This window comes from Anarrhichthys ocellatus, unplaced genomic scaffold (genome assembly GCF_004355925.1).
Source record: "Anarrhichthys ocellatus isolate YVR2014 unplaced genomic scaffold, GSC_Weel_1.0 scaffold4, whole genome shotgun sequence".
NCBI lineage: Eukaryota > Metazoa > Chordata > Actinopteri > Perciformes > Anarhichadidae > Anarrhichthys > Anarrhichthys ocellatus.
The window spans coordinates 16,480,473-16,496,292 of record NW_022280034.1 but is presented as its reverse complement, the minus strand read 5'-3'; the positions used below and the strand labels follow the sequence as shown (position 1 = coordinate 16,496,292).

The window sequence follows — 15,820 nt, the reverse complement described above, 5'->3', positions numbered from 1 at the left end:
ATATTATGTCTTGATTAAAATCAGTGCTGAAAAACGAGTGTCAATATGATACTTTGTTGCTGCTATATTATGTGTATGTATATATATGTCTATATATATATGCACATAATCTTCAGAAACATAAGGAGTGGGACAATATCCTGTGTGCAAACTGTAGTTTCAAAGACATGTCATACAATATGAATCCCCCGAGTTAACAGTTTAGATATTTCAGTAAATGAGATATTATGATTCAAAAGCAGACAAACTAACTACAAGATATAATTTAAAGGCCAACATGAGGTATTTTAAGATTCGTCTTTTGTCAAAATATAATGATTGGCAGAGGACTCAAAACTCCTGCATTCAAAAAGAGATCTTCTGAAGTTTAGATATTAAGTTGACTCTTAATCATCACTTTTTATTCTTTGTATCCTAGCTGAAAAGTTGTTTATGCAAAAAATACATATTTGAAAAGTTGGAGATTTGTAGTTGTAGTTTGATCACAAATGATGGAAAAGTTGACTTCTCCCTGCGTGGAAGCGTTCCCAGTATAATGGGATGTCAGATATCAACAGATTGGTGTTCCGGATCTTTCTCAGGAAAGGAAAGGGGGGGGGAGTTTGTGTAACCAGTTATTGTTCTCACATTGTTATAAAGCATTTACAAATTTAGTTAGTAACTATTTTGACTTCTAAAACACAAATTAGTTTGTGGTGTTTCACAGTGAAACTAATGTGAGGACATCATCAGTGGCTCGGTGTGTGTGAGTGTGTGTCTGTCTCTATTCAGCATCCTCTGCTGCTGCGTTGGTGAGTTTCGTCCTGTCATCAGCTCTCTATTCATGGCATCCCTCTTTGTCTCTTTTCTCTCTGTCTCTGTCACTCTCTCCTGAAAGCTGCTGTCAGATTCACTTCATAGTGAGCTTTCGTCACATCAATGAACGTGACAATATTGTCCCCACGTATTTGGTATTTTCTCTCCTCTCGTTGAAACAGCACTGAGACTAACTTCAACCACTTCATGGTAACATATAATCAGAGAACTGCGTGTCAAGTGAAAGTGCCGTCAGCTCGTTTCTACCACCCCCTGGCTGCGAAGCACTAACTCTGACGCTACTGATAGCCAGAGTTATTTAAAGTAGACCGCATCCTTTAATAACCAAATTAATTGTTTGATTTAGTTATTTACATTTATTTATCAATATTTCAGTTTTCCCCTCAATGAAAATGTGCCATAGTTTGTATGTGATAATTAAATGTAAAATGAATAAATAATTAAAAACAAGATCAGCTGATATTAGGTTTTTCACTTCTATGAGCCTAACAAATGTGGTATTGGTTGTGCTCTATTTAACACGACTTTAAACTCTGCAGTGTGTACGATCTGGCCACATGCTCCAAACAAATACTACTGCAGCGCTATCTAATGATACACTGGTGTGGCGTCGGCTTCTAGTTCACGTTGGCCATCTTTGTGTTTACTGTGACACTAACCGGGGGTTGCAGGGGTCTGTGTTCTTTTTGATAGTTTGTTTGTTAGATTGAATCCAAATGAGAAAACAACTTTGTTCATTTAGTGCATCACCTCTTTTTCAACAAAGGAAAAGAGGTGATGCACTAAATGAGATACGGAAATGTCCTTGCCGGATATATAGACCATTCATTCAGCTGTGTTAGGTGGGGACCTCCATGATAATTATAGGCAATATACAGTATATTATAATCGAACAATCGCTTCGGCAACATTGTTTTTCTTTTCTTTTTTTACTTTCATGGCAATAAGGATACATTGAATTGAACTGAATATAACAAACAAACGTAAAACAGGAAGTCGCCAGCCGTCTGTCAATTCAGTCGTTCAGTTGTTGGTCTTGGTCGACTTTCCCCTGTAGTGCTTTTTTGATCACATTTAGCTGTTTACATACTTGAGTGTAGCCTCAGTGGCATGAGTTTGTCTTCCCTCTCTGCCCTTCAGGGATTATCTCTCTCTCTATGCGTCCCTCTCTCATCTTTACTTGCTGTCTAGCTGAGTCATCCCCCCCTCTCCCCCATCCCTCTCTGTGTCTTGTCCTTTTTAGACTGAGATTTTGGCTGACAGCTCTTTATTTACCTTGCTCCTTTACTTTGTTCTTCTCATTCTCTTGTTCTCTTCCTCGCTCCTCAAGTACTAACTCAACCCCGACTGCAGAACATTTACAAGTTTACAACTAACTTAACTAAAGTGGGTGAGTTACATTTTTTATGTCGACAAGAGATTGTGTATTTCATTTGCACATTTATTTCCCTCTCGCTTCGATGAGCATGTTTTCCATTTCCATTGGAACATTTAGTTAACAGTTAACTGATCGTACAGAATATGTAAGGTTGCCTGATCTGGTTTTAAGAACTGAAATAGGATGAAAGTATTTCTTTGATAGACGTTGCAGTCTTACCAGATGAGCAGTAGTGTTTGAAGAAGAAAAATCCCCTCAATGAAGACCTGACGTGAAAACAGAACCTCCAAAAATAGTAAAAATATTGACGTTTGTAATTATCATAGACTGTATAAAAGAAGTGGACGTAGTCACCGTGATGTCATCCATTGGGTTGTGGCCTCGATAAGGCCTTGAGTTCCGTGTTTTGGCCGTCGTCATCTTGGGTTTTTGCAACCAATGAACGGTTGGCCATATTTGGAATACGGAGGAGTGACAGAGACATTGTATATGGCTCTGATAGTGACCTGTCAATCACAGTAAGCCCGCCCTAAAGCATGCCCTGCTTTATGGTTTATTTGACTATAAATGGACCATAATTTACTAAATGAACATCATGCTGTATTGAAGAAGACTTGAAACTAGAGATTGAGACCATAAACTCATGTTACAATGTTTTTTGTATGCCAACAAATCATTAGTCGTTTAGCTTTGTTCAAATATTGAAGAGTTCAAATTCTAATAGCTAGAGCTGTGGTAGATAGTATTATCTCTCATGGAAAGCAAACCCCAGTAGCACATTCAGTAGGACCCATAACCCTTACATGCGTAGTTTTTCTCTTTGGTCGAAGGGTCCTCGTATATGTTTGCCATAAACTGAACAGAATAGAGAAACAGGCAGCCAGAGATGAGCATTTCTCATCTCGCCGTCTCGTACCGGCGGCGCTCGCCTCGAGCTCCAGCTGAGTCCTAACAGAGCAGAGCAGATGCAGATTCTCCTCTGACTCACACATCACATTATGTTATTGTTGCTCGGGCTTGACTCCTCCTTGATTATGAGTCCTCGCAGTCAGGAGAACGCTGTCATAAGGGCACAAATTGGTCGCGATGCCTTTCCCAAACCTACACTCCTGACATGCACACAGTAATGCCAGAATAATACTCTCAGTTTCGGGCTGTGTAGGTTCTGCTTTGCATATAAGGTTAAGCATGTAAAGCAAAGAATGAGGGTGTTTGGAGAGAGGTGGAAGATAAAGTGCTGGACGGGAGAAATAAGAAAAGAAGGAAAGCAAAGGCCAGTGGAAGATAGGCAATGAGAGTTGCAGAGGCTGCTTGGATGATGTTTGTATGGACGTCAGTCTCTTTTAGCGTCTCTGCATCCCACTTCTCCCTCTTTATCGTCAGTCTTTCCTTCTCTGCCTGTCTGATGTTTTAGCTGCTCTCAGGTATCAATGAAGAGAGTACTGAGGGGCTGACAGGTCTAGATTTGTTATGGAGGGTTTGGTCACGTACACACACATACACAGTCTGGGTTCACATTTAGGGTTATTCAAGAAACAAATACTTAATGCTAGCTGACAGTTTGGTTGTAATATTTATTTTGCTCTCTCAGGCATACTTAGAACCAGACAAACACACAAATACACAGACACATTTACACTTAATCACAATTATTATACACTTATACACACATATGACTACTTGATTAAAAGAACAGTTTAACAATTTGGTAAATGCACTTCCTCTAGAGCAGGGATTCCCAAAGTGTGGTGCGCGAGCTGCCTCTAGGGGGTGCGTGAGAGGAAAAATGTAATGGTGGTCTAATGGTGCAGTCCAGTCGGTGCAGCGAGGTTCTGGCTAACAGCTGTCTGAAGCCCTCTTATTTACGTAGCCACCTGAACACCAAGCATGCCAGTGCAAGTCAAAAGCCCCTTACATTTTTTACATCGAAATTGGAGGAGTTACAAAACAGCCCAAAACAACTACAGTCTCATTCATGTGTTGGGTCCGATTTTTATGCGGCTATAAATAGGCTCTGTTGCTTTTTTTTTTTTTAAGGTGTGGGGGATTGGGGGTGCGTGAACCTGGTCGGGATGTAGAAGGGGATGCGTGGCCTAAAAAGTTTGGGAACCGCTGCTCTAGAGAGAGTTGAGAAGATCAATCTTGTGTCTGTGCGTTAACATACCTGCAAACTTGTCGCCTTTTTAATGCCAACAAAGTCCGGTACTTCCGGTAAAGACGGATATGTCTTCATTCACTGTTACAATCAAGTCGGCAACCTCCGGTCCTAAAAAGTGAAGCCAATACAGAAGTGCCTTAAACTTGCATTCTCTCTAATGGCCATCAGGGGGCGACTCCTCTGGTTGTATGTCTATGAGAAAATGACTCTACTTCTCTCTTGATTTATTACCTCAGTAAACATTGTGAACATGAGTTTATGGTCTCAATCTCTAGTTTCAAGTCTTCTTCAATACAGCATGATGTTCATTTAGTAAATTATGGTCCATTTAGAGTCAAATAGACCATAAAGCAGGGTATGCTTGAGGGCGGGGCTACACAGTGATTGACAGGTCTCTATCAGAGCCGTATACGCCGTCTCTATGTCACTCCTCAACAGTACAAATAGGGTCACTTCCATTCACTGGTTGCAAAAAAACCAAGATGGCGCCGGCACTAATGCCGGACCCGAGGCTTCAATATAAAAAACAATGAGTGACACCACGACGGCTACGTCCACTTCTTTTATACAGTCTATAGTTTGGATGCTACAGTGTGGCTCATCTTCAAAGCTACCTTCGTGATATAGAAGATAACACGTCGGGACTAGTTTCAGACAAAGCTAAACACTGGGACCTGCTAGCTTGGCTCCTTCCAAAGTTCAGAGATATGTTTACAACACTTCTAACGCACACCAATTAACTAACACATTGTAGCTTTCTTGTTTAACCCATTCATTGGGGAGCTTTAGAGGTGTTAGTAGTCATAGCTTAGTAGAAAGACTGCCTCCAGTCTTTCTGCTAAGCTAGGCTAAACTCCTAATATATCTACAGCAATGTATATAATGCACAGGCATATGACAAAATGTTTTTTCATTTAAACCATTAATTATTTTAATTGATGGATCCACAAATGTCAGAAATTTGATTTGACTTGTATGTATATATATACATACATACATATGTATATATACATGCATATATATATACATATATATTGTCTTAGATATATGTATATATCTAAGATAATATATATGTATTTATATACATCTAAGAATCATTTTTTCTCCCACACCTAATATATATATTTATATATACATAGATATATATTTATATATAGATATATTTATAACCATAAAATGAAAACCAAAATTGCACAAAATAATAAATCATTAATGACCCTTTCTTCCATGAGTAAGCTCTGACCTGATCTCTTGTTTTTGTCAACCTCATGTTTAATGGAAGGCAGTTCCACAGTACTGTCCCAATGTTAAAAACAAACAAAACGTCATCTACAAAACAATCTTCACTTCCGCTACATGAATGCACTGGTGTTGCACTTTACTAAGTGAACAGAAAAACATGCTCATCCTAACGATGGCATCTTCAGAATCAGAAATAATTTAATGGGGGAAATTGTTAAATTGCAACCAAATACATCCCCTGTATATTAAAAATTGAAAAGTAGTTTAATTTGATTATTTATTGTTGATTAATGCTTTGTCGATCTACTAATCGATTAATCAAATAACCGTTTTAACACACACAGTTGGTAGTGCACCCTGGATACCAACAGCACCATCAACCAGCAGGTTGTGAGACTAAAGGGAGGCGACAGGGAGACCCAGCAGAGAGAGAGAGAGAGAGAGAGAGAGGGGGAGAGACAGGGAGAGAGAGCATTGCTCGCTGCTCTTCCATCGGGGTGGAGCAAAAAGGATGAGAGGAATGTGACTGAGAGAGAAAGGGAGAGAGTGCGGGGATGTCAGCAAATACACCCAAGGGAGAGAGAGAGGCAGGGAGGCATGTCAGGGTTGAGAGGAGGGAGGACTATACTTAGGCAGCAATAAAGATAGTCAGCCACAGCCAGCGCTGTACTACAGAGCATGCAGGGGGACACGCTGGACCTCCTAGCAGCAACTTGGGATTGTATCCAATTCTAAAGATCTGGTCCGACAACAAACTGCCTTCTCAGCTCAACTGGTCCAGCAACAGAATCCAACCGGTCTGGGGATGGATCCGCTTCCGAAATCCAGAGTCGAGCACTAAATCTAAGCCGGATCGCACAGCAGCAACTAACCGCTACTTCAGTGAAACAAGTGCACTCTTTCTGACATCGGGACAATTCTGCTCTGAAAGCATTGGAGAGGACTAGTTGACATTTGAGAGAGCTGTCGGCCAATGCCTGGCGCCGTGGTTACAGCGGGACCAGTGCTGCTTCAGATGCAGTTTCATGTCAAAAATGTCAGGGCTCCATTAAAGCCTAATTTGTCACCTATAACTGTGAACCGGACTAAATGAAAGGTGAAAGAAGACGGGAAGATGTTGTCTGTTTCGGTCACATAAAAAAACGGCATTATATTTCAAAAACAAGGACCCAGATTGGTGAAAAAAAAAAAAGAGGACCAGCTCGAGACAACATGGTAGAAAATTGTATAAAATATGACAAATGAAGTCTTGACCACTTATTTTTTACATTCATGAAACACATTCGGATGAGTCGTCATGAAGCTCAAGATGAAAGCAACTCAAGGATTACACATTCAAGACTTGGTGCTCTCCATCCCCGGTGCTGATCGCGACACTTTAGTAGTTGACTTCATGTGTGAAAGTGTGTTTTCCATCGGTTTACCCTCGATCGTCGCCTCCGGCCATGACGCTTCCATCAGAGACCGTGCTGAGGTGACCGGATATCATCCTTGTGGGGTCTGAAGCTCCGTGACCCCCGGTGGGCGTGAATTGACGTGCGTTGGCTGCCGAGACGGTACATGTGCGTGTGAATGTGGCGGTGCTATGCTGAGGGTGTCGGGTGTCGCACCAGCTCCGTCGGGCCACGAGTGGCGATTTCAGTGTTCCGTCGGCGTGGACTGTAGCGATGCCGAACCCCGCTGTATCTGGCTGGCGGTTTTGAGGGGTGTTTCGCCTCACAGCTCACCCCGCCCAACCCCCATCGCATCACCAAGAAGACGGGGCTCCCGGAGGGTCATACACTGCCACCGCTTGTCCTGGGTAAGAGGGGAGGACACAACAAGCTGAATATTACATACACATTTGATATATTGTGGCCTTATAAAGTTTTCAAGTTTTGGCCATATTGGGCGGAGTTTTTTCTTTGGCGATGGGAGGGTCCAAGGATGGAGGATGTCGTATGCTGTACAGATTGTAAGGCCCTCTGAGGTAATGTTGTGATTTAGGGCTATACAAATGAATTGAATTGTCTTTTTACAAATCTAACGACGTGTTTCTGGCAACTTGAATCAATTAAGTCCAATATTCATTCTCCTTTTAGCTCTGTTTTGGGTCTCCACCACCTCCTGAGTAAAATATCTGGCTCCTTAGCTGCTGAATGTTACACTACGTTCACCAGCGAGCTACTTGCTAACTTTGTCTGCTGTTTGGTGCTGAGCTGTGGCATAAGTCCAGTATACTGGACGAGCTCTTGTGTTTCCACTGGGATTCTTCTTCCGCCATCTTGCTTTACCCTCTCCTGTCTGCTCTAATCAGTGGAAGGGAAGGACCATTATTGACCATACCCACCTTGCGGTTTTATCATAGGGGGGCCAAAGTTGATGTCATTGCTATCAACATTCGAGGTGACTTGAACCTGTGTCAGGATACAGGGCTGCAGTGGACTCGGAACAGAACGGCTATCACCAGCCCGTCATCATGTACAGTCTGGAGGACGGTTCGGCATGTGGGGGTTTTGATTCATTCGAGGGTGTGTGTCATGCCATATCTCCATGCCTCCTTAAGGTGTTACGTAATGTAGCTCTGAGGGGGCCTGTTGATGTCCTCACTACGCACATGTAGCTGTAGATGAAAATATTGTGGGTGTATTCATACGTGAGTGTGTGTGTGGTTGGGCTTTTACATCATCTGTTCAAGTATGCATCGAGGATCATACAGTTTCCCAATGCACTACTTGTAGAGGGACTATTTTAGTAATCCAGCTCATCGTATACACTGTGTGTGTGTGTGTGTGCGTCTCAGTGTCAGTTTGTGTTATCTGATCTGCAGGGTGGATGCGTGTCATTTTTTTGCATCGTCTCTCAGTTCAGCTCGTCTCAGCTGTGGTCTGAATGTCAGATGAACAAAATAATTTCAACACCCGACAAAATACACAGTCTGCGATTCAAATTACCGAATCCAAGTGAGCAAATTGAAGCGACTGGTGCAGCAGACCAGAAGAGTAAATTGAGCTAGTGGCCAATGTTAATGAAGAGCTATATTTGAGTCAGCACAACAGGCCCTTGTTGTCCTTGTCCCTACAAGAGCTGCACAATCAGGCCGAGTGTTTGGGATCAGGTAAGGACTCTTAAGAGGCAGAAATACATTCAACAATATTATGTTTAATTTTCTTTTATGAATGAGTTACGTTAATAAAAAGCTAGAGAGTGGCGGTTACCGTTTGTACCATCTAATGAATTTCATCCACAATACCAGTGTGACCAACATTCTCATATACACATCTCAATACATATTTTTCAGATTGGACTGTTGCTTCCGCTACTGATTAGGAATTGTCTGTACGTATAACTATTGCTTAGCAAATGACAAACTGAACCGAGCACTGGCTTCAACGGAGCACGTCTACGTATGTTTTCTAGGAGGCGAGCTAGTCAGCCTAGCTGCCCTGCGGTGTGTTTATGCTACCAGAGCTACAACAGCTAACGGGGCTAATACAACTAACATATCTAAACGCACAGCAGGACAGTTTCTGTTTGTTATGCATTGTTTGTTATGTTGTCTTCTTCTCCTGAATGTACACCACACATTACTTAACTTTTGATACGTTCTGTTCCGTCTCTTTCAATAACAAAAGTAAAAAAACGAAACATATGCTATGAACCAAGCAACAGCATAAGGAATTGAGGGGACTCAGATAAGGATGATGTTAGTTCTGTGAAAGCCACAGAGAGAGCTGACAAAACAAATCACGAGCGTTCTGTAAAACACACTCTGGCATGACGGCATTTCACACTGAGTGGGTGGGCGAGTTTGTGCCAGTGAGAGAGAGAGGTAATGTACGGCATCTCACCTCTGCGTTTACATTCACCCATGTGTGAAATGCCACCTGCAGAGATGTCGGATGATGAGGAATCAAACACAACAATGTACCCAACTGTCTCACACGCACACAGATATGACGACTTCATGCTCTGGGGCCTTCACACGCCACAACTCTCCAACACAGCCACACAAACTCACAGAGAAATGTCAGTGGGCAGGAATCCTCTGAGGTTATTTCATTCTGTTTGGATGCTATATGTTATGTAATGCTGTAAGAGTGGGTCCTTTAAAAACTTTCAAAAAAAGGTTTATATTCAGCTCAGGCGGCATTCTCAAGTTGATGCAGAAGTGTCTTAAAACTTGCATTCTCTCTACTGGCCAGCAGAGAATGGACTTGCAAGAGAATGCAAGTCCTCCGGTTGCAAACAGAAGTCCTATTGTATAGAAGTCTATGAGAAAATGACTCTACTTCTCTCTTGATTTATTTCCTCAGTGAACATGTGTTTATGGTCTCAATCTCAAGTTTCAACTCTTCTTCAATACAGCATGATGTTCAAATTATGGTCCATTTAGAGTCAAATAGACCATAAAGAGGAGTATGTTTTAGGGCGGGGCTTACTGTGATTGACAGGTCGCTGCCTCTATCAGAGCCATATACGACATCTACTTCACTCCTCCACATTCCAAACATAGTAACTTCTGTTCATTGGCTGCAAAAAAACCAACATGGCGACGGCTGTAATTCAAGATTGCCGAACTCGAGGCTTTATAACATCAGTCCACAAATGGGTGACGTCACGATGACTAAGTCCATTTCTTATATACAGTCTATGATTCAACTACAAATCAACCAACGGATTCTGTCCATCCTCTGATATTCAGACGAGGTCTGGTTAGAAAGAAAGCCAAAACCATCAACTAAGACGGCTTGTCAGTGATTTGATAACATTTCATATTAATTAATGTTACTTGTAGACGATGTAATGTAAATATATTTAAAGGGAACTATGCCCTCTTTCAGAATTCAGATATGATATTCCAATGATCTAAGACTAAAACTCAAATTTGTGATGTCATCAAGTATAAATTCTGGTTCATACACAATAAATAGTGCTGCATGGTTAATGTATTTTTGTAGGCCAACAGGAATTTAGCAACGCACTGGTTCCCTCGACCAGAATAGTATTTTTCCCATTGGATTATGGATTATTGCAGAAAATATGCTCTGGGGCAAATGATACGTACGCATTTTGTTCAACAAGACAATCTTCACAAATGAACACCACTTGTATAATTTTTGAAGCGTGAATGCAATCGCTAGTTATTGTCCCTCTGCAGTCTCATTAATCCACTTTTTTTTAAAGACACATAAAAGCTTCAAAGTTCCCAAGTGTGATATTTAGTGACGTATTTTGTGCCGTAAAGCAAAACGTGGAAACCTCTTCAGCTTGTGTTAAACACAGACCTTATTTCAGGCATCTAACCAAAACCACATTTATAATAACCCATTGACTTCATTTCCTATGGAGCAGCTACACATTTTATACCTGTTGGAGACTTCCTTCTCTGGTTTCCAGCTTTGAGAGAAACACAAATACGGATTGAACTTTCCTCGGCCATGGACTCAACAGATTGGAACTGTTAATCCAGGTGGGATTCCCCTCTAATCTAAACTGATTGGCCTCCCTCTGTGGAAAGTGTGCGTCTCTTTCCTGCTCTCCGTGGACGCATTCTTAGAGGCGAAGGATTTCCCCAAATCACGGCCATCCACTTCCTGTCTCAAGAAACAGACTTCCTGTTGTTTTTGGCTGCGTCGGGTTTAAGTTGATTTCATGTACAATGAATGTGTGTGCTTTTAGTGTTGTTGAATATTATTTTTAATTGAATTGCCCCACTCTATGATCAATGCTTTTACGACCATAACTATAATTTCTAAGCAGCTTGAGCTACATTATATCCCTTTGACGAGGTTCAGCATTCATGTGGATTGGCAACAATTATGCTCAGTGTTGAACAATCCACTGTGTGTGTGTGTGTGTGTGTGTGTGTGTGTGTGTGTGCGTGTGTGGTGTGTGTGTGTGTGTGTGTGTGTGTGTGTGTGTGTGTGTGTGTGAGTGAGTGTGTGAGAAACACTGGCCTCATTCTCACCTCCTGGAGCCCATACCGAAATATCAGCGGGCTCCTTTTGTCTACTGGTCCTCTGGTCTGTGCTTCCAGATCTGTGTTTATGAGCCCCAATAATTTCCTGTTGTTCCACGACTGTTATTAATAGACGGTATATATTTTTAACTCTCCCATTGTGGGCTGGAGGTAATAAATATGATTATAGGTGGGGTTGTTGTTGAAAATAGAGCTTCCTCTTTAGAGAGAGGAAGTCTCTGAGAAATTCCTGGCATAGGTGTAATTGTGCCCTGGTCCGATCTGGGCAGAGTCCTCAGTGAATGGAGCACATAGAGCCACATCCTCCCGCTCACTCCTCCCTTAAATGCATTCAACAATGGAGGGGTGCACAGCCCCACTTTAGGATTCCCATGGTAAAGTTTTGTCAGTGTTCCTCAGCTACCGAGAGAAAAGCTCAGCGTTATCGATCTAAACATTTCCCCCATCCTCTCTTCTCAACAGGCTAAAGGACGGAGAGATGGCATGGTGTCGTCCAATGAGAACAGGCGCCGGCCGCTGTCGTCTGGCGAGGTGGAGGGCGTGTCGTGGCAGGGCCCACGGACCATTTTCGTCCCGAAGAACTCACAGGGATTCGGCTTCACTCTGCGCCACTTCATCGTATACCCACCAGAGTCCTCCCTCCACAGCCTCAAGGTTAGCATACTTTTCTATGGTGTCTCTGGCCTGGACCCAAATGTGTACATAGAAGTCTTTAATGAAAAAGAGTTGATGTGCTGATTGGATTATTGAAGTAACTTTGCTGAGTTCCGACATAGTAAACATTTAACTCACATGCTGTTTCTGCTGTCTTGGTTCCCAGACATGGGCAATGTTAGCTGACATTAAAGAACAATTCAAACTTGCTCAATTGAAACACATTCCTGAACACTTCTCTCCACCTTTTTATTGTACATGGGTTAGACGGCCACAGCCACTTGTTTTGTTTCTGGTTTGCAACCTCTACTTCTGTAACCTATAGCACCAACTTCTGACCAAACTACACTGTAGCAGAGTTTATTCGCTCTAAACCAGTCGATGGAAACAGATGTAATTAGCATTTCTTTTTTTATGACATTTCAAAAGTTGCTTGATGATTTAATGGAAACACAGCTAGTGGCTCAAGCAGCCAGTAGCCAGATTAAGTAAAAACATGTAATTAGTATTTGAGAGTACACTACCATTCCAACAATAGTATAAGGTTGAGCTAGTCTTATTAAATATTCTTTCACCATGGAGATCTGCTTAAACTAATATTGGAAATGGGTCGCTTTTCAAAATAAATGTTGAATTGTCAGTTGAATTGTGAGACTTAGAACTTGGTCACCAGCCTTTCAGCTGTATGAATGTAGCTCTATGCATGGCACTGTACGTTGGTCCACTTTGGTCTAGACTGAAATATCTTGGCAAATATTAGACAAATCGCAAATTTTGTACAGACAATCAAGAGGATGATTCTTAATGCCTTTGGTGACCTTTTGACCCGACTCCCATCAGCCTCAGCTGCACTTTGTGTTTAGTCTATATTAGCAGCAGTTATGCTTCTTAAACTGACATAACCTCAGATCAGGGTAGGAAATTTACATATTTGTTTGGGGCAATTTTTGCCCCCACTGACTGAAATCCAGGGGCATTTTCAAAAAATTGGGGGCACTTCTTGAAACTTGTGAAATAACATTTAACCTTTGTTCAAAATAATAAATATACTTATTTAGGCTTACAATATATGAGCAATTGTCATCAAATGGCAATAATAAGACTATTAGGCAGTAGTCTACAGATTCAAAGTGTTTTCTTAGATTTTCTTAACAAAAAACAAACAGAAAACATAAATCAGACAATCATATTCAATTCTATTCTTATTTCTTTGTGGTTATTTATTGTTATTATTAAATTGTTTAAACAACTGTTAACAATTATTAAGTCAACGATGCCTTGATTACATATACATCAGTCATTGTGTGGAATTTTTGAGAAAAACATTTTTATAGCACCTTAAAAATTAAAAAAATGTGCCATTTGAAGGTACAAATTCAGTTCAGAGTTTTTGCTTAGTAAAATATCTTAATTGACTGTCAGTCAGGTATTATTCATTAGCAACCCTCAAATCAAAGAATAAAGACACTTTACGCAGAATTTAGGTGTATTTCCCCTTTAACTCGCAAGATGCAGGTAGCATGTTTTATACTTAATGTGAATATAATTCATTTAATCTAATTTCCATTATGCAATGTGTACTTTGTTGGCATCTTATTCTGAAAACCGGATGTTCATCTGAAGAAACCGGATGTTGTCTCACGTTAATCTTTCCGTTAACTTTCAAAGTCCTTCGCTCGCTCCCGATCTGTGCCTTTTGAATGAGTTTACCGTGAATTTCAACATATAGGTGCACTAAAATTTAAGTGTCTGCTGAGTTGACCGCAGTCACAGGTCTGATGAAGAAGCGCACATTTATTTATTCGTTTAGAAAGTTCGGGGGCATTTTTTGCCCTTTGCCCTCGTGTATTTCCGACGCTGCCTCAGATAAATATGTGACTTTATGCTAAATTCATTTCTCCCGGCTCTAGCTCAATACTTAACTCACAGACATGGAATTCAGGGTTTCAATTTCATGTATATCCATCTTACCTGTAACCTAATTGAATATTGCAATATGTTTCCCAGATTCATGCCTGGAAGAATCTATTAACAAACATTTTTCTACTGGGCTCCAGTCTATACATCTACACACACTCATGGGTACCGTGGTACTGAAGACAGCATGGTATCGTCCTTCTGTCCTGGAGAGAGGTCGGTGTTGTGCAGCAGCATACCTCAGTCTGTGTGCAGAGCCCTTTGTGTGTCAGGAATGAGCTAACTCAGCGAAGCACCAAAGCCTCCAGATAGACCCAGCCACCGGGCCTGCCAGACAGACAGACAGTCCATATGTCTTTCAGTGAGACAGTCAGACACTCAGTCAGATTGTGAATCAGTCAGTCAGGCAGCTGAGCAGCCATCCAAAGCCCAGTCAGCTGGAGTGAGTCAGACCTGGGCTGGGAGTAAAGGCTCGGGTTGAATGTGAGCTGAGCGGCTCCTCGCTGTGGTCCTCCTCCCCTCTAACACCTGCTCTGTGTGTCCCACAGGATGAAGAGAACGGGAACGCAACTGGAAGAGGTGAGTGTTTCTGCTGGCTTCATCAGCCAATGGTTAGGCATCCAGCTCTGATGAATCAGCATCACACTTTCTTAAAGTGTCTCTAAATGCCTTCTGGACTCATTCGAATCTGTTGTATCTATTGTGGTCTGTTTTATAATGCGCGAATGATCAGGATGTGTGTGTTTGTGGGGGGGCTGTATGTTTCCATGTGTAGGTGGAGCTGAATCAACTTTGTGGGTTTTGCTGATATTTTAGGAAATCTGTATCTGCATGTTTGTTTTTGTGGAGCAGGTGGCCAGCGGTCTCGTTTGGAGCCAATGGACACCATCTTTGTGAAGAGCGTGAAGGAAAACGGCCCCGCGCAACAAGCTGGACTGTGTACAGGTAGAACACATAGACATAAGACACAGCAGAGCTCAGGGTCATCACACTGAAATATCACCAACATTCAGCTAAGGACTGAGGCAGTTCCATTTATGCTACAATTGAGGGTCTGCATCCATCTGCGTTCTGCGCATGCACACATCCAGATCCACACTCCATTCCACTTGGTTTGCCATGAGTTCAACACCATTTGGCTTTTTTTATATTTGTCTAAAGACAAATTATGTACCTCTCACAACCTCTCTTCAACACTCTCTTCTTTTTCTTCTTCTTGGCAAACCAGCAGGAGGTTTCTAAGGACACCAACTGGACTGCAGTCGCACCAAACACAGGCTTTTGTGACAGCAGATTAACATGAATTCATAAACTAAGCTACTAATAAATCCATCTGCTGTTTGTAAATTGTTCAGCGAGCAAAGTTAGAATGCGCCATCTGGATAAGTGACGTATGTATTCAAGGATCATTTATCGTCATTATGCAACACAGGGATGCACAACGAAATTTAGAAACAAGTTACCATGGGAGCACTTTGAGCTTGTATCCTGCTCTGTGTGGGAGTTCATTAAGTTCATTAAAAAGTGTGTAACAAAAAGACCCCACGTCAATACACTCTAATATGGCTGTACGTCCAGCCGCTACCTGTTAACCATTATTGTTAACATGCGGTCATTATATATACTGTGTATATATTTGTATCTTTGTTTATGAATTCATGTTAATCTGCTGTCACAAAAGCCTGTGTTTGGT

At 41.6% G+C, this 15,820-nt stretch overlaps 1 protein-coding gene across 8 annotated transcripts in view; it reads left to right on the top strand.

Moving 5' to 3' along the window:
- LOC116380960 (rho GTPase-activating protein 23-like) overlaps positions 1-15,820 on the top strand; it is a 65,891-nt gene that overhangs the window by 26,256 nt on the left and 23,815 nt on the right. For 4 of the 8 annotated variants that reach the window (XM_031842779.1, XM_031842797.1, XM_031842767.1 and 1 more), the window contains exons 1-4: positions 5,559-7,395; positions 12,019-12,210; positions 14,676-14,706; positions 14,977-15,072. In XM_031842779.1, the coding sequence (XP_031698639.1) occupies positions 7,180-7,395; positions 12,019-12,210; positions 14,676-14,706; positions 14,977-15,072 (535 nt within the window). In that variant the 5' untranslated portion in view covers positions 5,559-7,179. Of the gene's footprint in view, positions 1-5,558; positions 7,396-12,018; positions 12,211-14,675; positions 14,707-14,976; positions 15,073-15,820 lie in introns of those variants that run through there. The other 4 variants (XM_031842785.1, XM_031842775.1, XM_031842804.1 and 1 more) reach the window with 2 other exon arrangements.